Source organism: Morus notabilis, unplaced genomic scaffold (genome assembly GCF_000414095.1).
Source record: "Morus notabilis unplaced genomic scaffold, ASM41409v2 Scaffold843, whole genome shotgun sequence".
NCBI lineage: Eukaryota > Viridiplantae > Streptophyta > Magnoliopsida > Rosales > Moraceae > Morus > Morus notabilis.
The window spans coordinates 551,253-572,487 of NW_010361268.1; the positions used below are offsets into that span (position 1 = coordinate 551,253).

General features: G+C 35.1%; 4 protein-coding genes across 9 annotated transcripts; 2 read left to right on the forward strand and 2 right to left on the reverse strand.

Moving 5' to 3' along the window:
• Positions 1–3,062: 3,062 nt before the first annotated feature.
• Positions 3,063–3,947, reverse strand: LOC21408408 (triphosphate tunel metalloenzyme 3). Its single transcript, XM_010098875.2, has one exon. The coding sequence runs from the start codon at positions 3,816–3,818 to the stop codon at positions 3,207–3,209; it is 612 nt and encodes a 203-aa protein (XP_010097177.1). The 5' UTR covers positions 3,819–3,947; the 3' UTR covers positions 3,063–3,206.
• A 221-nt stretch (positions 3,948–4,168) lies between these two features.
• LOC21408409 (DEAD-box ATP-dependent RNA helicase 35) lies at positions 4,169–7,653 on the forward strand. 5 transcript variants are annotated; one of them, XM_024166082.1, is made up of 4 exons: positions 4,169–4,251; positions 4,454–4,499; positions 5,006–5,927; positions 6,605–7,653. In XM_024166082.1, the coding sequence occupies exons 3-4, from the start codon at positions 5,029–5,031 to the stop codon at positions 7,467–7,469; spliced, it is 1,764 nt and encodes a 587-aa protein (XP_024021850.1). In that variant the 5' UTR covers positions 4,169–4,251; positions 4,454–4,499; positions 5,006–5,028; the 3' UTR covers positions 7,470–7,653. The 5 variants fall into 5 exon arrangements, with proteins under 5 accessions (XP_024021850.1, XP_024021851.1, XP_024021852.1 ...); XM_024166083.1 differs by having other exon boundaries at positions 5,016–5,927; XM_024166084.1 differs by lacking the exon at positions 4,454–4,499 and having other exon boundaries at positions 4,997–5,927.
• Positions 7,654–9,013: 1,360 nt separating this feature from the next.
• LOC21408411 lies at positions 9,014–10,215 on the reverse strand. The gene is made up of 3 exons (XM_010098878.2): positions 9,709–10,215; positions 9,406–9,516; positions 9,014–9,282 (listed from the first exon to the last, which is right to left on the reverse strand). The coding sequence occupies exons 1-3, from the start codon at positions 10,117–10,119 to the stop codon at positions 9,250–9,252; spliced, it is 555 nt and encodes a 184-aa protein (XP_010097180.2). The 5' UTR covers positions 10,120–10,215; the 3' UTR covers positions 9,014–9,249.
• Positions 10,216–17,826: 7,611 nt separating this feature from the next.
• Positions 17,827–20,823, forward strand: LOC21408412 (NADH dehydrogenase [ubiquinone] flavoprotein 2, mitochondrial). Of its 2 annotated transcripts, XM_010098879.2 has the most exons (10): positions 17,832–17,996; positions 18,102–18,134; positions 18,248–18,313; positions 19,068–19,184; positions 19,381–19,458; positions 19,547–19,652; positions 19,770–19,816; positions 20,232–20,309; positions 20,423–20,488; positions 20,614–20,823. In XM_010098879.2, the coding sequence occupies exons 1-10, from the start codon at positions 17,940–17,942 to the stop codon at positions 20,719–20,721; spliced, it is 756 nt and encodes a 251-aa protein (XP_010097181.2). In that variant the 5' UTR covers positions 17,832–17,939; the 3' UTR covers positions 20,722–20,823. The 2 variants fall into 2 exon arrangements, with proteins under 2 accessions (XP_024021886.1, XP_010097181.2); XM_024166118.1 differs by having other exon boundaries at positions 17,827–18,134.
• The last annotated feature ends 412 nt before the right edge of the window (positions 20,824–21,235 follow it).

The window sequence follows — 21,235 nt, forward strand, 5'->3', positions numbered from 1 at the left end:
GACAAGCACCTGGTCCATTTGCAAAGTTTTTTCAAGAAAATGGGATAGTTGCCCAATACACTATGCTTGGTTCTCTAGACCAGAATGGTGTGGCAGAAAGAAGAAACCTAACCTTAATGGACATGGTACGAAGTATGCGTAGCAACTCTAAACTTCATGAATTCTTGTGGACAGAAGCTCTTAAAACGACAGCGTATATATTGAATCAAGTTCCAACCAAGGCTGTTCTAAGGACGCCTTTTGAGTTATTCAAAGGTTGGAAGCGAGTTTGCGACATGTGCACATTTGGGGATGCCCATCTAAAGTAAGAGTTTATAACCCACATGAAAGGAAACTAGACCCAAGGACCATTAGTGGGTATTTTATTGGATATGCTGAAAGGTCTAAGGGATACAGATTCTACTGTCCATCTCACAGCACTAGGATTATGGAATCAAGAAATGCAAAGTTTCTTGAGAATGACTTGATTAATGGGAGCAATCGATTTCAGGACATTATTTCTGAAATGAATTATATTGATACTCAACCTTCCACTTTAAGTGAAAGACTGATTGTCATTCACAACACCCCTTAAGTTCAAACAGGTGTTGGACAACCAATTGTTTAAGCTCCACAAACTACTGATGACAATCCAGTAGATCAAGATGTTCAAGAATTGCTAGAAATTATTGAACAACTAGTTGCACAACATGATCCTCAGGAAAATGTTGATACAACTTTAAGGAGATCTACTAGAGTGAGGAAATCAGCGATACCTAGTGATTATGTCATGTATCTACAAGAGTCTGACTATAACATTGGAGCCAAAAATGATCCTGACACGTTTTCACAAGCTATGGATAGCAAAGAATCAAATTTATGATATGATGCCATGAAAGATGAGATGAATTCTATGGCAACTAATAGAGTCTGGGATCTTGTTCAATTGCTTGATGGTGTCAAAGCCATAGGATGTAAATGGGTCTATAAGACGAAGAAAGACTCATTGGGCAACATTGAAAGATATAAAGCAAGACTCATTGCTAAAGGATTCACTCAAAAGGAAGGAATCGACTACAAGGAGACCTTTTCTCTTGTATCTAAGAAAGATTCTCTTCGTATCATTCTAGCATTAGTTGCACATTTTAACTTAGAGTTGCAACAAATGGATGTGAAAACGTCATTTCTTAATAGAGAACTAGAAGAAGAGGTTTACATGAAACAACGAGACGGATTCTCTTCTAGTCGTGGTGAGCATTTGGCATGCAAGCTCAAGAAATTTATATATGGATTGAAACAAGTCTCCCGTCAATGGTATTTGAAGTTTTATGATGTTATCTCTTCATTTGGTTTCGTGGAGAACATTATAGATCAATGTATATACCAAAAGGCCAGTGGGAGCAAGATTGTTTCCTTATTCTGTATGTCGATGACATTTTACTTGCAACTAATGATAAGGGTGTGCTATATGAAGTGAAACAATTTCTCTCTGAAAACTTTGACATGAAGGATATGGGTGATGCGACATATGTCATTGGCATCAAAATACATAGAGACAGATTTCAAGGCACTTTGGGTTTGTCTCAAGAGACCTATATCAACAAGGTTTTAGAGAGATTTTAGATGAAAGATTGTTCACCCATTATAGCTCCCATTGTGAAGGGTAACAAGGAATGATCTTGAACGGGAACAAATGAAAAACATTCCTTATGCTTCTACTGTTGGAAGCCTGATGTATGCTCAAGTCTGCATAAGACCTGACATTGCATTTGCTGTTGGGATGTTGGGAAGATATTAGAGTAATCCAGGTGTGGACCACTAGAGAGCTGCAAATAAGGTAATGAGGTACCTTCAAGGGACCAAAGTCTACATGCTTATGTACAGATGGACTGAAAACTTGGAGGTGATTGGCTACTCTGATTCAGACTACGCTGCTACATTGATTCGCTAAAATCAGCTTCAAGATATGTTTTTATGCTAGTTGGTGGAGCTGTATCTTGGAGAAGCGCAAAACAAACATTGACTACTACTTCCACTATGAAGGCTGAGTTCGTATCTTTTTTTGAGGCAACCTCGCATGGTATATGGATAAAGAGTTTCATTTCTGGGCTTAGAATTGTGGATTCGATTTTTAGGCTATTGAGGATATATTGTGACAATTCAGCTACTATTTTATGGCTAAAAACAACAAAAGTGGTAGTCGAAGCAAGCACATCGACATCAAGTACCTAGCCATAAGGGAATGTGTTAAGGATAAAACAGTGGTTATTGAACACATTAACACTGAATTAATGATTGTTGATCCTTTGACTAAAGGCATGCCACCATTGAAATTTAAAGATCGTGTAGATAGAATGGGACTTAGTTCTTTTGTGTAATTTTCGTTGTAAGAACGAATGTTATTTTTAATGAAACTCTATTTGTGATGTTTTCTCATATTTATTTTCCTTGTGTATATATTCATTTATTTGTTGAGAAATATCATTAATGTTTGGATTTAGAATAAACATAGATTTTACTCATTAAGTTATACAGGCTCTTATTGAGAAACGTTATGCATTATAATACATAAAAGATAATACTCATTTTTAAAGAACTTATCATCATGATTTATGTATTTTGTTTCTTAGGTAAATGATGGAATATATAGACCAAGTGAAAGAATGTTGAATTTTTTTTCTTAAACTTCAGTAACCAACCGAAGCCTTGATCCCCAGATTGTGGTCCATCCTATTCCACCACTCTAGGAACATGTTTACACCGGTTGCCCACGTTCAGTCGCTACCCACGTTACCCACTGACGGTGCACGTCCACAAAGCACTCTGTGATGGGCAGAGTGTATAAAAGGGGTAGTGCACACACGGTTTTGATCCCCCTAAGCCTGCAATCTCCTTTCAGTCAAAATACTCACCATCAACGAGAGATTGAGTGAGGTTTAGAAGAACTAAAACTGAGTTTTTCTTTTTTTCCCACCGAGAACATCAATGGCCGGAGGTGCTCTTTTGATCCGTTTCTTTTAATTCCACATTCGATCTAATTGCTATTTTTGATCCTTTAGAGAATGTTTAGATCATTAAGAAATCCCCAACATTTTTGCCACCGAATGCAAAATTCACGTGATTTCAGTGCATTTTGTTGAGACTCACTGTCTAATTCAAATTATAACATACCAATAATCTCAAAGCTAATGAAACTAGAGAAAGCACCAATCAAGCCGTTGATCGCTTCATTCTGGCAGCTTCCGTCGTAGGAAAATCTCGAACTTCGAAACGTCGGAGTAGCGAAACCGAATCCCGTTCTTCTCCAAGAACCTCTCCAGCAACTCCTTGTCACTCTCAGGGCTTAAGCTCTCGCATTCGAGCTCGTAGTTCGTCCCAAAATCGAACCTCGTCTCGTCGAGCTCCAATTTCAGACCCTCCCAATCGTACACCGCCCTGACGTTCCTGAACCCGCCCAAACACACCAATCCGCTGCCTTCTCCGACGCCGTACTCCCCCCTTACGCGCTTCATTATCTCCGACGAGTCCACGGCGAGGAGCCGCCAAGGCTCCGCCACGCAGGCCCGGCCGAGCGCGGGATCGAAGGGCTCCTCGTGCTCTTCGACACGGCTGACGCCGGCCGCGATGGCGGGCTTGGCCTTGAGGGACAGAACGCAGCGGGAGTTTTCGTCGTAGAATCGTAGGCGGAGGACGGCGAGCTTCGAGGACAGCTCGGCGTTCGCGCCGTCGAAGAAGACGTTCTCTTGGAATAGGGTTTTGGCGTGGAAAGGAGACAGGAGGTCCGAGAGTTTCTGGTGAGAGGCGGAGTCCGGGAGACGGAGTTTCACTTCGACTTCCATAGCTGCAGCTCCCGATGAGATGGAGGAGGATTTTCCCGATTATTTTCCTTCCTCTTTCTCAGCAACCAAACAACATCTACTATGGCATCAAATACCGGAACTTTTTCTGTGAGTAGTGGTGGAGTGAGACCGGATTAGATATCTCTAATTTAAAACTTTCTATTTATCTTTCCTTCAAGAAAAGGGGGAAATTTTATTTTATTTGGCCTTTATGACCTAAACGACATCGTAAAAGCAAGTACTGAAATAAATAGAAAAGGATAAAATGTCCAAAATACCCTTAAATAGAAAAGAGTAAAATAATATTATAAAAAAAAAAAACCGATTCATACTCTGTTCCAATTCTGAATTTTTCCCAAAATTTCAGTTCCGAATTTGGGGATTTTCTTCGAAACCATCCCTGACGCCGCACCTCGCTCTGCACCCAGACCAGGTACCTTCTCAGCTTTGAATTTCCCAATTTACTTTTCTTTGTTCAAATTTTGTTTCTCTTTGAAGATTTCTTGTGTTTTTTTTTTTCCCCCGAAATCTTCGTTTTGTTCCCATCCCCTTCCTGGCTTCCCGTAGCTCTGAAATTTATTCGTTCTGCAAACCAAGGCACTAGTTCAAGTTGTCCCTTTGTTTCTCTTTAACAGTCGACAGAAGCGAGCTTGAAGTTAGGCTTTTGGTTTCCGGAGAAAGGTGTACATTTTATGTGTTAATTTGATGAATTTGATTTGTTTTGGTACTGGGGTGCAGAAAGTTATTGATATTAAGAAGAACAGTCCTACTGTTGGGACAATGAAACGAAACAAGGAGTAAAAGTGTGCTTGATTCACTGACATAAAAGCGTGTGTTTTTCTTTTCTTTTTTTTTTTTTTTGAGTTTTTTTTTCCGCTTGTGCTTCGTCTCACACCTATAGAAACTCAAATTAAATCCCAAAAAAGTCTTCCCCTCACAGCCGACCATTGTAAAAGAAACCCTAAGCACGACCCTTTTCGCGACCAAGCAGTTGGGTACAGATTAGGATCTAATTTCGGTTTGTGTTCGGCACGAAATTGGTTCCAAAATTGGGTCTGAAATTAGGTTTGAATTTTTCTGGGTTTAGTGTTGAATTTGGCTTGTGTTTTCTGTTCAATTCGGCATTAGTAATAGTTTGTATGTATTTTTTATACTAAAGGCTGTACATTTTTACCAAGAGCAATTAGGTTTTGGCAGTGAATTGAGAAACATGGAAGAAGAAGATGATCATGTTGAATATGTACCTGTGGCGAAGAGGAGAGCAATGGAAGCTCAGAAGATTCTTCAGCGCAAGGGAAAGTCTTCCGCCCTCGAAGAAGAGTTGGAGAAATCCAAACAAGCTGAAGCCAAACCAAGTCTTCTCGTCAAGGCATCCCAGTTGAAGCGAGAGGCTCCTGAGATTAGTCCAACTGAACTGATTGTGCAGCAGGAGAAAGAGATGATTGAACACTTATCGGATCGGAAAACTCTAATGTCGGTTCGCGAGTTGGCCAAGGGGATAACTTACACAGATCCTCTGCCCACGGGTTGGAAACCACCGTTGCCGATCAGAAGGATGTCCAAAAAGCAGTGCGATTTGATTCGAAAGCAGTGGCACATCATAGTGGACGGTGAAGATATTCCCCCGCCAATTAAGAATTTCAAGGATATGAGATTTCCTGAACCGGTTTTGAAGAAGTTGAAAGCCAAGGGGATTGTTCAACCGACCCCCATTCAGGTGCAAGGTCTTCCAGTGATTTTATCTGGGAGGGATATGATTGGGATTGCCTTTACTGGGTCGGGGAAGACGTTGGTTTTTGTGCTTCCCTTGATCATGGTGGCACTGCAAGAAGAGATTATGATGCCAATTGCTGCAGGAGAAGGGCCATTTGGACTTATCATTTGCCCTTCAAGAGAGCTGGCCAGGCAGACTTTTGAAGTAGTGGAACAGTTTCTAATTCCCCTAAAAGAGGCTGGATATCCAGAACTGAGGCCATTGCTCTGCATTGGCGGAGTAGATATGCGGACGCAGTTGGATATTGTGAAGAAGGGTGTTCATATTGTCGTTGCTACTCCTGGGAGGTTGAAAGATATGTTGGCAAAGAAAAAAATGAGTCTTGATAATTGTAGGTAAGATTTCATAGCTTGAGAAGCATTTCATTTTTGCAGCTTTCTCTGACCCCTTTTTTATCTGTCTCCTTGCAAACCTGTTTTAATTCTCATTTTTATTTAGTTCTAGTTGTTGAGATAATTGAAAATGGTATTGCATTGTCCTAAAATCCTTTTTTCTTTCCCTTGAATAATTGGCTTTAGACATTACTTTGGCGTTAATCGCTTCAAAATGGCAGGAACATAAATCAGAACAGAATATCTGTTGAGAACTATTTTCCCGTCATTAGTTATCATTGATGAGTTCCTTATTCCAGCCAGATATATACTCTTACCAACTAAAAGTTTTAAGCACTAAAACAGGATATAATAATTCTCTCTTCCAATATGATGAAAAGCTCTATTGTCTAAAAATTAGTAGCCTGGAAGACTATTTTCTGTGGTTTTTTTTTTTTTTTCTTGAAATCTATAAACACACAAACACAATGTAACCCAAGTGAACTATCATTTCTTATCTCTATCTGTGAAATGTGTTATTTTCTTTTTACTTGTGTTTGTGTGTCGTCAGGAATAGATAACTAAGTGGACATGTAACTTAGTTGATTGGAGTACATGGTCGGTCATGCTTATGAATGTTTGACTGTAATTTTTTTTTTCCAGTTCCGTAGTTTTGGATTCTGATCTTCCATCTCCTGCAGGTTTCTAACTCTAGATGAGGCCGACAGACTGGTAGATTTGGGGTTCGAAGATGACATAAGAGAAGTGTTTGACCACTTCAAAGCTCAACGGCAAACTCTCTTGTTTTCTGCCACCATGCCCACGAAAATTCAGAATTTCGCTAGAAGTGCTTTGGTAAAGCCTGTCACGGTTAATGTGGGGAGAGCAGGAGCTGCTAACCTTGATGTTATTCAGGAGGTTGAGTATGTCAAGCAGGAAGCAAAAATTGTCTACCTTCTTGCATGTCTGCAGAAAACTCCACCTCCTGTTTTAATATTCTGTGAAAACAAAGCCGACGTGGATGACATCCATGAATATCTTCTCTTAAAAGGGGTCGAAGCAGTGGCCATCCATGGAGGAAAGGATCAGGAAGATAGAGAGTACGCCATTGCATCCTTCAAGGCAGGCAAAAAAGATGTTCTTGTTGCCACTGATGTTGCCTCAAAAGGGCTGGATTTTCCTGATATCCAACATGTCATTAACTACGACATGCCGGCAGAAATTGAGAACTATGTTCACAGAATTGGACGAACAGGAAGAGGGGGCAAGACTGGAATAGCCACAACGTTTATAAACAAGAATCAGAGTGAGACAACACTTCTTGACTTGAAGCATCTCTTGCAAGAGGCAAAACAGAGAATACCACCTGTGTTGGCCGATCTTAATGATCCAATGGAAGATGTGGATGCAATTACCAATGCTAGCGGGGTCAAGGGTTGTGCCTATTGTGGTGGGCTTGGTCACCGTATCATCGATTGCCCCAAATTAGCGCAGCAGAAAAACTCCGCGATTGCTAGCTCTAGAAGAGACTATTTTGGTTCTGGGGGTTACAGGGGAGAAATATAATATATTGTCTGTATATGTGATATTGACGTCACCCTTTTTTGTAATTTAATAAACACAGCTTGTGCCAGTGGCCTATCCAAATAGGCAGGAATATGAAGATGTAACATCATGATATTAAAAAAAAACAGTGAGCAACGGAAGCATATTATGCATTGCGGGGTATAATTTCATTTTCAATTTCTTATCCTCGTTCCACTTCTCTAACACTTCTATAGTACGCTGTACGCTGGTTGTGTGCAGCAGTTGTTTTGTTTTTGTGGGGACAAAGAGATGGCCATGTACGGCATGGTTAAAACACAACTTTTGGCATTTTGTTCCGTCTTGTTCGCAGTCATAGCCTGCTCCTGCCTCGGCTTCCTTTTAGTAGAGATGGCTCATGTTCTGCAGCATTTCAAGAAACGCGAAAGACTATGGGTGGGAGTTGCTGTTTCTAGTCTTATAATCTCTGCCTTTGCATTTCTCTCACTCACTTTTCTTATATGCATTAGTTCGCTTTACACTGCTGATAGCAGCACCAAGATTGCACCAGCACCAACTTCAGATGCTGAAGAGCAGCCTACTGTGGTCTAGTTGTTGCATATTGTTCAGATCCCCAATATCTACTATTATCTATGTATATGCAATATATATATATATATATATAGACACACATATTAGCTGTTCTTGTTTTCTCATCTGTTTGTGAGATCTAAGCAAATGAATGCTGCATCTTCTTCTAATAAAAGTTCACATCTGTAATAGACTCTTAATCATGTTACACAACTTTGAAACACTCTTCATATGTAATATTAATTGTTCCTAGCAACTGTTTTATCATCCATTTATATGAGCAAGTGAAAATTTTGTATGTTCTTTCTACATGAAAGTTCACCACATCTGTTTACATTATGTAATACAACTTCGAAAATTCTTCATATGAATGTTATATTTTATTTCTGTTTTTGTTGCTGAATAATGCCATGGGATATAGAACTTAGTTTCTGGCTCTAGTGGTTGCTATAGTTAGCAGCTAACCAGCAAAAGTAAGAGATTACCTATGGAAAACTGAAAACATGTAACTGACATCCTAAAAGGCACGAGTATTTTTATCTCTAAAAAAAATTAAAAAGCATTAGCATTTGAATATAGTATTTCATCTCTTATCATGTATCCCTATGAATATCATAGGAAAAAAAAAAAAAAAAAAAAAGAGAGTTAAAATCTATAGGCTTTTAAGTTCAAATTTAATAAAAATTATTTGTCAAAAAATCGATAATTATAATGGGTCTTAGTTAAGAGTTATATTCTTATCTATAAAGGGTACATGCCTTCTTTTACCTTTATAATTCCTTTTTCCTTATTATCTGTAAAATATTAATGGCGTAATTTTCAATTCTTTATCATTTTTGACTTTCTTGTATCCTAATATCAAAGCTAAGAGTTGCATTATGACAGAATTAAATAGTTATACATACATCATAATCAATTGATTTGAACCAGGGAAGAAGGAAAAAAGACTAAACAACACTTTAAAAGCCAAAAGGTTAGCTTAATTGTTTGTCGCAATTCTGTTTTCAAGTAACAATGATGTTTCCCATATCAAGCCAGTTTGTTTAGTTTGTGGAACACTCAGTAAAAACGTTTTAACACGTCACTTTGTCACTATAACATAATGAAATTCTTCTCGACTTTATTATTCTCTTTAAGCAGAGATTGCAAGAGTACCACACACTTCGTTTTACAAATAAGTTATTATCCGAATTCCAATGAAACTACCAGTTCCGATCGAGGCTCTGTCCCGTCAATCATAGTGAAACTTGATGTGTCCTCTACACTGTGTGGAAGAAAGTGTATCTAATGAGTATAAATATGAGTTCAAACCAAGAGAGTTTCACTCAATATTCTGATATAGCACAATAAAGAGTGAATTTATGTCATATGTAAGTCAATTGCTTACTCTAGCATGTTCTTGGAAGGCCAAAGCATTTGCCTTGAGCTCTTTGGTGAGAAGACATGGTTTTGGATCTGGGATTTGGATATTTGGCAAACTCTTTCTGAATCTCCCATCCTTTCGTGTAACAAGTTCAAAAATCACCAACATTCAAATATATTAAAAAGGAACAATTGAAATTTCAAAAAGAACACGGTTTGAAAAGGCCAATTTTTAAGTAATAGATTATATGAAAATTTTATGGTGCTGAAAAACGGCTTAAAATTCTGTTTAGTATCAACTTTACACAAAAGAAGAGGAGGGCATTACCTCAAAAGGGTTGACATAAAAACTTTCTTTTATTACTAGATGATTTTTTGGTTGAAGGTATCCTTGTAATAGCTGAAACTGCTTGCATATCTCATTCATCATACTTTTCCTTTCTTCCAAGCTCCAAAAAACTGCTTCCTTTATAATCTGAGTCTCTTCTTCAAGAATCTTCAATCTCTCACTAAGCTCTTCAACTTCACTGCCCCACATCTCTGCCTTCCCTTTTGACGAATCACCACAATCCTCGACTCTTGAACAACTCATTTGCAAACCCTTTTTCGAGCTCGAACCATCCGACCTTGTCATCGGTTTTTTACCCTTTCCGCAACTGTATTGTCGCTCGGTTTTTTGAATTCCCTTCAATTCTGAAAACCAGTTTGTAGCTGAAAAAATTTCTAGCTTAAGCTCCATTCTTCGAAGAGAAGTACGCAAGTACAACTTCTCGGAACAGCGCTTGAATCATATGAGCTTTTAGAACACAAACGAATAAAACCACAAGGCACAAAATTCAACACTTTTTAGAGGGGAGAATTATAGTACATAAAAGTTAGAAGATCAAAAAGAACTGTTTATGGGAAGCTTTTCTTTAGACTGTCTACAAATGGTAATTAGAAAGGAAATTAATAGTCTTAACAATAAAATGGAAATGAATAAACATGTACTGGAGGAATTTGTTAGAGAGAAATGATAACAAAAGCGCAAAAGAGAGTTTCAGAATCCAAACGCATGTTCAAATGAAGAAAGTGAATATATATATATATATATATTGCTTTCGGAGATCCTTAGTGTTTGCTTTTCTTGCGAGAGAGAGAGAGCGTTACTTATAGAGCTTTGGGCTATTGTATTTATGTTGCAGTCATCAGAGATGAAGTGGGCTTTCTTCCTTCGCAAGGCAGAGAAAAGGAGGAGAGATAGACAGAGAGGAAATTGCGAAGCACTTGCGCAGAGAATGTCATTACTCAAAACTTGATGTGTCCTCTACACTATGTGGAACAAAATGTCAGCAAAATCTAACCGAAGTGGTTATAAAAGTGGGCTTTTATGTAAGGAAGTGATTAAGCACTCTTTTGTCAGCTTTAAGTTTGGCTCATGGTCATACGGTGACGTTTAGTAACGGAATTCATAACTTAATTTGAATCATGATTTATTATTCGTTACAGTATTTTCTCTCATAAAAAATATACGTAAATTAAAAATAATTCTAATCTCATAATTCACTACAGTGTTCATGGTCATAGTAGGTAAGTTTTGGCACTATTCTTTTAGAGTCATTTGGATTTATTAGAGATGAAGATAAGAAGTGTGTACTTTTTTATGCTTTTTACTTTTTGACAAATTTTAAAGTTCAATTCTCATTTTTGTTCAACTGATGAAGTTATATTTTTTAATTATTAGATTAATTTTTTAATGAATAAATTTATGTGATACTAAAATTTACAGTACGCCATATAAAATTATTTTAATATTAAAAATTAATCTAACAATAAAAAATAAAAGTTTCACCCGCGGATTATTTTTTTTCTTTTTTTTAATTCCACAGCAGAAGTTGCCTTACTTTTTGGCCATTCCTTTTGAGGCTTTCTATTTTCCAGGTGTATACATGATTTTTTTTTTTTTTTGGAAATTTTCTAGACACGTGATGAATTGATGTGTTCTTATTAGCCTTTACAATCTTCATTCGTCTCCTCTCCTCTTTCCCCTCAAACGCCCAATTTTTTTCCAATAAAAACGTGTCACCTTCTCAACAAATTGAAAAAAAAAAAAAGAAAAGAAAAAATAGTCTCATCAATCTCATATTTTTGCACATGTTATGTTAGAAGTAAGAGAAGTGACATGTTCTTTTAAGAATGGACAATTAAAATATTTGAATGTTGTTATTGCGTGAAAATTATCTATGCAGACAATCAATCTACAATTACATTTAAATTTATTAATCTGTATTTTTTTAACCAAGGAATTCATTAATTTGTTTCCTAATAGCTTTTAGTGTTCTACCATATTCATATTTGTGAATTCTATAGACGTATTAATGGGGGCCAGTACACGCACGTGCCTCCTGAGAAAATTAAAAAGAATTATGTATATATTGATTTTTAAGTGTGCCTTTAGTAATTTTAGCGATCAGTTTATTTTTTGGTTACTTTTAGTTTTAAGCTTCAAAATTAATGCATTGGACTTATTCTTCTCTTTTCTTTTTTTTTTCATCTTTTAAATGTCACTTCAGTTTCATACAACACTATGGCTCTGTTTGTTTCCGTTTTCATTTTCATTTTTCACATTTTTTAAGACTAAAAAATGAAAACGGAAACATAAAATGCGTTTGGTGTAAAAATGTTTAAAAAATAAAAACAAAAAGGTTTTTGTCTTTTCTGAAAAACTGAAAACGAAAAAAAGACGTTTTCATTTTCACGTTTTCGTTTTTTGAAAACGGATTTCAATTTTTTTTTTCTTCTCTCTCTTCTCCAGCTGAAGAAGACGCAGGCCTGGACATCTGGCGAAAGCCCACCGTCTACGCTCCTCTCCGACTGGCCCGCCACCATCTTCTCCAACCGCCCCCCACCGTAAAATTCACGTTCATTTAATATATTAAATAATAATATTTATTTAATATATTTAATAATATTATTTATTCAATATATTATTAATTTAAATATTATTACATGTTTTTAAAAATTAAACTACCAAACGCAGTTTCAGTTTTTTTTTTAAAACTGAAATCAATCTCTGAATAAAACTACCAAACGCATTTCAGAAATAATTTCAAAATGAAAATGAAAACGTTTTCATTTCTATTTTCATACAAAAAAACAAAATCATTTTAAAACTAATTCCAAACGCACCCTAAAATTTTATCCTATTACAGTTTGCTTGCTGCCACTATTTCTTCTTTTTTTTTTCCTTAAACTTTGTTTTCTCATTCTTTCCTAACATTTGGTATTCTTTTTTATTTTTTCATTTTTTTTTTTTTTTCCCATTTTAGACTTTTTTTTTTTTTTTCCCACTTTTGAACTATTTTTTTAAGTCTCTTAATATATATTTGTTTTTTTTTTTTTTTTCTCTCATGTTCCTTTTTTTTTACAATGATTAATTACTGCCCTATAAGACATGCATTTAATGTTATTCATAGAATGTTGCGAAGTTTTTTTAAATAAAAAATGTCTGAAGTGCACCCACTGAATTCAATTTCTGAATCCATCACTGTTTGTGATAAACAATAAACATGGTTATGTTGTACGGTAACTGCATGCTTTGCACCTAGTATTAACTTGAATCCCAACCCCTCATTGAGAAGTTCAACATTCAAAGCAGTTCGATTTGATTTGTAATTAGCTTTAGTTAGATTGGATTTTAGACCTTAAAAAGTGCTGAACTATACTAATTGGACTACAATTTAAACCTTAAAATACTGTTGTCTTCACTTCATTAGTATGTGGGAAATTTTATAGGTAAGGGAAAGGATTATGCAGTAAAATAAAAAAAAATAAAAAACTAAATAAAAGCACGTTGATTGTTCGATAGAAATAAGTGAAAGTAAGTACCAAGTACACCTATTTGTAGAGAAGGTTGTCAATAAAATGGTGTCTTTTTCTCTGGGTCATCTCGTCAATTAAGATGACGTTTATTTTAAGGGTTCTGTCTGATTTAGAATCATAATTTTTAGTTTTGTTACAGTATTTTTTTCTCGTTAAAAATTTAAATTTCAAAAATCAGAATCATGAACCATGATTTTGAACCCATGAACCAAACGTCACCTAATTTTTTTTAGAGATTTTTTAAAATACCCTTTTTAATATCACATATTCAGAAAGAGCTTCTAGACTCTAAATGTGAGTCTCACGTGACGGACTAAATATATATTTTAGATATCAAAAGATCAAATTTCATCCCCTTATGGGGTCTCATGGCCTCCTGATCCTCAAGGGGGCTCAAATAATTCCTCGAGAGGTCTTTAAGTGCCTCTACGAGGGTTTAACCCCCCTCATCAGTCAGTTATTATTGGAGAAATTTGAAAGTTTTCTCATTATTAGGAGCGTATTTTTCTTAAAATGAGTATTAAATTTTTTCAAATTTATTTTCTGATATATTGTTTAAGTTTGTTTTACATGAGTTTACCATGATTTGATATTTTTTTTTTTCTTCTCGATACATAGATGTTTAATTTTCAGGTTTAGCTTTATTTTTTAGTTTCATAATTTTCTAAAGAGTTCAATAGAATATGTAACAGAATTAATAAGAAAACAAAAGTATACAAATATAATTAATGTTTGTTAACTACTTTATCATAATAAAATTAATATCGCATGGATTTTCTAAATTTGTATTTGAATTTAAAATAAAAGTTCTTATAAAAAAGATATATCAGGGGTAAGGAAAACTATAATATTTTAGGGTAAAAAAAGTTATAAGAGAATTGTAAGGAAAAATATAAGATTTTAAGGGTAAAAAAAGTTAAAAGAGAAAATAGTAGAAGAAATGGTACGAAAGTGGATTTAAAAAGGGCTACATTTGAGGAGAAAAAAAGTTTTAGAAAAAGAGAAAAAACATTTAAGTAGCGTCATTCAAAAAATATTAAGAAAATAATATTTTAGAGGGTTATATCCAAGCAAAATTATTTTTACATGAAAAAGTTAAAGAATAATGTTACTTTTCTACAAATATTGGTCTAGTTTTTTTTACATGTGCCATTTCCACTTTCTCAAATAAACTCACTTAACAACAAGTCATTTCTTTTACACTTATTTATAAAAATGTTATTCTTTTTTTTTTCTTTCAAACTAAAGACTTTACACATTTCCATAGAAGTTTGGAAAAAAAATAATAATAAGAGGGTTGCCTAACAAGAGTGAAATCTGAAAGATTTTGGTGTGGCAATTCTGCTGGCAAGAAACAAAAATGACTCCTAAGATATACATTTTGCTCATTTTTTAGAAAAAAATTTCTTCGTTGTCGATGGGTTTTCTTTTCTCTTCTCTTCATTTCTGTTTTTTTTTATGCTTCGTTACTGGATGAGAAAACTTTGTTTTTTTTTTTTGGTCGTTGGATTTTACCTAACGAATTGAAAGCATAGTGAATATTTTTTCGCCTGATGTATATTCATTTTGCTATTATATATGTACTGACATGCACATATATATAATCAAGTGTATATATAATACTATTCTTAAGAATTAGTTTCGCCTTTTTTTTTCTTTGGCAGCTGGAATGTGTTGAATGTTAGGTTTGGGGGAAAAAAAGCTAGAATAAGACTCTTGTAAATAAGTTAAAAGGAGTGATTTGTTATTAAGTAAGTTTGTTAGAAAAAATAGAGATAACACGTGTTAATAAATTAAATTAACATCTGTAACAGAAATGAAGCCTGTATTTAGTATTGTTCAAAGTTAAATTACAGTATATTTTTAATAAAATACATTTAAAATATAAGGTATAATTTTTTTCTTAAAAAATGAAACAGTAAACCAAATATGTTGATCATCTTTGAGAAGATTTTAAAGGGGAAAAAGCCTAAACGACCGAATATATGATGAGCCCCTACAAAATTTTGAGAAAAAAGGTGAAAAAGTTAAAAAGAAGGAAAAAAAAAACCACAAAGCACTAAAAGACAAAAATACTTGGACTAAGTTTTTGAATAGTGCCAATGAGAAATTCCCACTTTTAATATAGTATATTCATTATATTCATGTGTTACCACGGGTGATTTCTTTGTGGAGATTAGATAATATTGTGTATTTTTAAGATATTATAGTCGCATTTGGTTAGTAAATGTTTAAAAACTATAACGAAAACATAAAAATAATGAGAATGATTTTTGTTAAAAAAAAAAGTAGGCAATTAAAGAAGTATTTAATAGACAATTTAAAAATTTGGTAGGCAATTAAAAAATATTTATAAAGACCATATTGTAAGAAAGATATTTAAATATTTTTCTTATAAAGACCACATTATAAGAAAGATATTTAAATATTTTGAACAATATTATTTTAATGAATAAATAGAATAAAAAATTATTTTCATGATAAATAAATATTATTAATTGAGAGAGAGAAAAAGCGCAAAAAAAAATTATTAAATGAACCAAAAGTTTGAATAGTGAATTGTGAGAGAATAAATAGTTGATGCATTAAACTTTTTATATATGTTATACAATTGATAGAAACTACACGATAAAAAAAAAAAAAAAAACACCCAGTCATAATTAGATTATTTAAAAAATAATTTGATTCATAGAATTCGACCATAGATGATGTTTTGGACATAGTTTGATCATTTATTTTTTATAAAATAAATGATTAATTTCAAAAATTACTCTTGAATTATGACTCTTGTAACATTTTGCCCATTGAATTTTAAAAAGGAACATCCATTCCTCCCGAATTTTGTTCCGTTAGCAAGTTTTTTTCTTCTGTTACAATGTGTCACTTATTTAGTAAAAATTGAAAGCGCAACTATGCTTATACCCTCTTAATAAGATAATTCTCCATTTTGATTGAAAAATTCACCATCTTCATTCTCATTTTGCTTCCTTTTTTTTTTTCTCATCTCGTTCATCTATGGCAAGTTCTTACAGTACAAACAGTTGTGGCAACGGCTGGGTAAACGAAAAAATTTGAGATCCTATTCGATGTCGATGTGGGTTGGATCCGGTAGTGAAGACATCACACACAAAGAAGAATCCAAGAAGACAAATTTATGGTTGCATTCGGTGTAAGGTAAATTGTTTAACATTGGACAACAAAATTTTTGTATATTTGGGTTGAATCTGATTAATTTGGGTTTGATTGGGGCTGTGGATTGAGTCTGTTTTAGTTTGGGTGAATTTTTGAAATTAATCCTTCATTTTATAATTGAATGCAGAATGAAGAGGAGAGAGGCTGTAGGTTCGGAAAGTGGCTTAATAGTATAAAAAATTTCATCTTCAGACTACTGTGCAAATACGAAATCATCAAACCCATAATCATCATACTTAGAATCTGAATGCTCATAATCATCATACTTAGAACCAGAATGCTCAGAATCATCTCCACTATTTATTGGACTCCCTCCTATGCAAATTCAGAGTAAGTTAACATACCTCTTCTAACTTATGGAAGCATAACTAGAAGAATAAAGCTTGAACAAATGCTTCTCTCTACCGCTCACATCAACATACAGAGAGAGAAAGAGGATCAAACAAAAATCTTCAGCTTTTAATTGAATTTTTTTCCATCACAGAAGAATTTTTTTCTAGACGACAATATCATAAAAAACATCAAAACTTTTGAACAAATGCTTATCTCTGCCCCACACATATAGAAAGGTCAAATGCTATGGTCCCAATACTCTACATATCACGAGAATCTTTCTTCAACCGAAGAGAATATGCCCACAGTTAACTCAAAGGAAAATTTACAAGAAAACCCAACAAGATTGCATGGTAAAACAACAAAACCTGACAAGATGACATGGTAAAATAAGTTTAGCAATTAACAAATAGATTTAGCAAGTATTCAGAAAAATGCAACAAATAAAGGAAAGAATGAGCAAACTTATTGTCAATAGGATTAAAATCACCAATATTTCCCCATGTTGCAGCCATTGGGAGTGATTCACTGTGAAAATTTACAATGAAGATTAATTTTTCCTAGATTTTTCTCTTTGGAGGAAAAGTTCTAACCCTAACGCAACCATAAAAATCGACAAAATGGGGTTTTTTTAACGCATTTGAATTTTTTTAATTACTTTTTTAATAACATAAGGTTGTTGTAGGTTAATTTACGATAATACCTTCATATGGGTCATGTACTTGACACGTTGCGATTTTCGTCACTCATTGTAACAAAATGATAAAACTTGTTAACGGAACAAAATTTGAGGAAAACTGATATTACTTTTTAAAATTTGAGGGACAAAGTGTTATAAGAATCAGACGAAATTTTTGAAATTAATCCTAAAATAAAATAAAATAATATAAAATGATAGTTTGATCTTTCATTTGCAAATTGCACCCATATAGTAATAGTAGGCCTTCTGAACGCCACGGAAAGTACAACATGATGGGTTGTAATACACAGGGAAGCAGAGGATCACCCATCAGCACAACTCTAGATCGTACGATGAAGAAACCTCCACGTGTCCTCAGCTCTCGTAGGCCCCAAGTGCGTCAAAACGCCCCGAACTGGAACTCTCCGATCCCTCTTCTCTGTTCTCTCTCTCTCTCTCTCTCTGGTCTTACTCAGCGTACTGCTTCTCCAAAAATGTTGGCTCGGCTCGCCGCCAATCGCTTCCGCGAGATCCGTCAAGCTTTCCGCCAGGTTTTTCCTTTTCCTCCTCACTTTCTCGCATTTTCTCGCCACATTATCCACTCTCCCAATCGCTCTCTCATCGCCTCTCGATCGTTCCTCTCTTCTTTTTGGCAGCCTTCGCGATCCTTCTCCACTGCCCTAAATTACGTGAGTTCTCCATTAAATTTCAGTCATCAATTCTTCAGTTCCGTACTTATGTGTGTTTGTGTTTGTGTTTGCTTATTTATTGATTGAAATGGAGCTTTTTGGAAATCGAACAGCATCTTGATTCTCCAGATAACAACCCGGACCTTCCCTGGGAGTTCAGCGATGCCAACAAAGAGAAGGTTGGTGAGAATGATCCACTGATTTCTTTCATTTCCCCAATTTTTGTGTGCGAAAGTTTGGAGCATGGAGTTGAATTTAATTGCCTAAAGTTTGAAACTTTTTTCTTTTTTGGTTATTTTAATTGTTGCATAAACTTCTTTGGGGCTGTCGATGTCGAATGGGTTTTTGCGATGGGTTATAAACAACTAAACAAGTAATTGTAGAGAAATCGAGAAAATTTGCCTTTTTTAACTGATGCTTGGAGCGAGATATGAAGTTGAGTTGAATTTGATCTAGATAGATTCTTTCTATGGAGTCCCAGCCCCAGGTATAATATACGATGTTAGCTGTATATGACGTTGTTGTTTTTCACCAGAAACCATTTATTCCAACGTAAAAAAAGTGCCTTTGCTGTTTGTGTTTGAGGCTTTTCGCTCTGTTTTCTATTTGGAGTATGAGAACTTTTAGGATTTATTATAGACAAATGGATGTTGAATGGAGCTGGACAAGTTTAATATCACCATCTTCTCAAGTTGCGGGATTCGATAGCGTGAATATTGAAATGTAGGCTATGTTTGGGTTCTAAGAAATTTCGGGAAGAGGAAAATAGAGTACAATAAGAGAGAGGAAAAAATCTATTTTTCCCCTTTTGTGTGGTTGTTCCAAGGAAATAGAGGGAACTAAATGTGCATGTTCATGTATATATGCCCATAGGCGTGTAAACATCTGTTTTTGCAATGTGGAGATTAACAATGTTATCCGATGCATGCTTAGGTTAAGGAGATATTATCTCACTATCCATCCAACTACAAGCAATCTGCCGTTATTCCCTTGCTAGATCTTGCACAGCAGCAGCATGGAGGATGGTTGCCTGTTTCAGCGATGAATGCAGTATGTTTGAATTGACAGTTGAAAGTTTTTTATTCATATTTCCACAACTTAGTAATTGGAAAATCACACGGCTGTCATATTGGAGTGCCAATCTTTCTTCAAGTGGTCGAGCCTTAAGACTAGAGAATGTTGAATTCACAAGCATAAGAAGTCTTACTAAATATATTTGTTAATGATTGTTTTATGAATGGTCCAGGTAGCTAAGATTATCGAAGTTGCTCCCATCCGTGTGTATGAAGTTGCAACCTTTTATTCAATGTTTAATCGATCGAAGGTGCTTAGCTATTTCTATTTTCTCATTTTAATAACTGTGCATGTACCTTTCTGGATTACACGGATAACTTCTTTTATTTATTTTTCAGGTGGGGAAGTACCACCTTTTGGTTTGTGGCACAACACCCTGCATGATCCGTGGCTCACGAGAAATTGAAGATGCGTTACTGAAACATTTAGGAGTGAAGAGGAATGGTGTGTGGACTACAACGTTGTTGTTATGATATCTTTTGTTGAAATGAATGAAAAGAAATCTTGGAGTTTGTAGGTTCAAATAAAATTTTTAACAACTTACCCCTTGCTCACTTGCAGAAGTAACAAAGGATGGATTTTTTTCTGTTGGAGAAATGGAATGCATGGTAACTCTTTTCATGATCTGATCCTGATCTTAACCTAAAGGTTTTGCTTTAGTATTTAGTGCCAATTTGCACGGCCATTGCTAGAATGAGGAGGATGATAGGATAGAAAAAGGAGTGTACTCATGACATTAATTCAGTTACATTGTTTTATGGAAAATCCATGATAAATTTCGTACTTGAGAGTTAGTAAACCTTAGGTTCCAAGTTTTAAGTTTATAGCAAACGAACATCTGACAGTTAGGGAGTCAATTTCCAGTTCTGTCAGTTTACGTTTCTGGTTCTCTTCCTGTTTCATAGATTCTCTGAAACTTGTTTTTTCCTTTCCACTTTTTTATTTTTTAAATTATAGTTCTATTTGTTTGGTTTGAATAAGCATGGCATAATTCGACTTTAATTCATCTTTGTGTTTCTGCAGGGATGCTGTGTAAATGCTCCCATGATCACGGTGGCAGACTACTCCAATGGATCCGAAAGATATACTTATAACTACTATGTGGGTCCTTGAAAGCCCTTTTGATATGTTCCAAATGATTATGGTCTTTCTGCTGTATTGATACTTGTACAGTTCCTTGTTAGATTTATACCAGTCTTTTATGTTGATTGCAGGAAGATGTTACTCCGAAGCGCGTCGTGGAGATAGTTGAGATGTTGAGAAGGGGTGAGAAGCCACCGGTAAGGAAACTGGCTGGGGATGTAGTGTTTTCTTTCGTTTTCCTTCCTATTTTATTCGTAGTAATTTAGTTCTCTTGTTCACTTGTTAAGTTGTTGCCGATGGAGTTCACACTTTTTTTTTTCAGCATGGCACTCAAAACCCAAAACGCATTATGAGTGGACCAGAAGGAGGAAATACTACTTTGCTAACTGATCCGAAACCGCCCCCGTGCCGTGATCTTGATGCTTGCTAAACTTGCTGTGCTTGTCTTCAATAATGTAAAGCTTGGGCGTTCTCAGGCTTCCTTCTGTTACCAGAACTGTTGAATTTATTTAATGCTCAACCATTTTTTATACTCCGTAGGTAGTATGATTTCTGCCTGAATGTGCCATGCAATTCCATTTTTGTTTCAAGTTATACATTGGCTTAGAACCATACTATTTTTAAGGGTACTTTCATGGACATTATAAACATGTCGAAAAAACTGAACACCTGGAGTCTTGAAGAACGACTTGCCAACAAGATTCCAAATGTTGAGAATGATACTCTTTTGGAGTTGATCTTCTATGCTGCTTAACAATTTTTGATAAACAGAAAGAAAAAATCTATTATTGTAAGAAACCAAAGGACGAAATATAGGCGATTTATAGCAAGGAGCATGTCCACTAGATTTTGAGGCCTTATCTTTTACCGTTTGGCAGTGTCACTCTTAGTGATCATTTATTAGCTCAACACTTGACGTTGATGACATTTCAACTATACCATTT

Excerpts from the sequence above, each read along its gene's own strand:
- LOC21408411 (XM_010098878.2), bottom strand. The coding sequence starts at position 10,119 with ATGGAGCTTAAGCTAGAAATTTTTTCAGCTACAAACTGGTTTTCAGAA. Across the intron at positions 9,517-9,708 it reads TTTATGTCAACCCTTTTGAG|GATGGGAGATTCAGAAAGAG; the intron begins GTAATGCCCTCC and ends GTTACACGAAAG. Across the intron at positions 9,283-9,405 it reads CCTTCCAAGAACATGCTAGA|TGTAGAGGACACATCAAGTT; the intron begins GTAAGCAATTGA and ends TCTTCCACACAG.
- LOC21408412 (XM_024166118.1), top strand. The coding sequence starts at position 17,940 with ATGTTGGCTCGGCTCGCCGCCAATCGCTTCCGCGAGATCCGTCAAGCT. Across the intron at positions 18,135-18,247 it reads TCTCCACTGCCCTAAATTAC|CATCTTGATTCTCCAGATAA; the intron begins GTGAGTTCTCCA and ends GAAATCGAACAG. Across the intron at positions 19,185-19,380 it reads CTGTTTCAGCGATGAATGCA|GTAGCTAAGATTATCGAAGT; the intron begins GTATGTTTGAAT and ends TGAATGGTCCAG.
- LOC21408408 (XM_010098875.2), bottom strand. The coding sequence starts at position 3,818 with ATGGAAGTCGAAGTGAAACTCCGTCTCCCGGACTCCGCCTCTCACCAG.
- LOC21408409 (XM_024166082.1), top strand. The coding sequence starts at position 5,029 with ATGGAAGAAGAAGATGATCATGTTGAATATGTACCTGTGGCGAAGAGG. Across the intron at positions 5,928-6,604 it reads ATGAGTCTTGATAATTGTAG|GTTTCTAACTCTAGATGAGG; the intron begins GTAAGATTTCAT and ends CATCTCCTGCAG.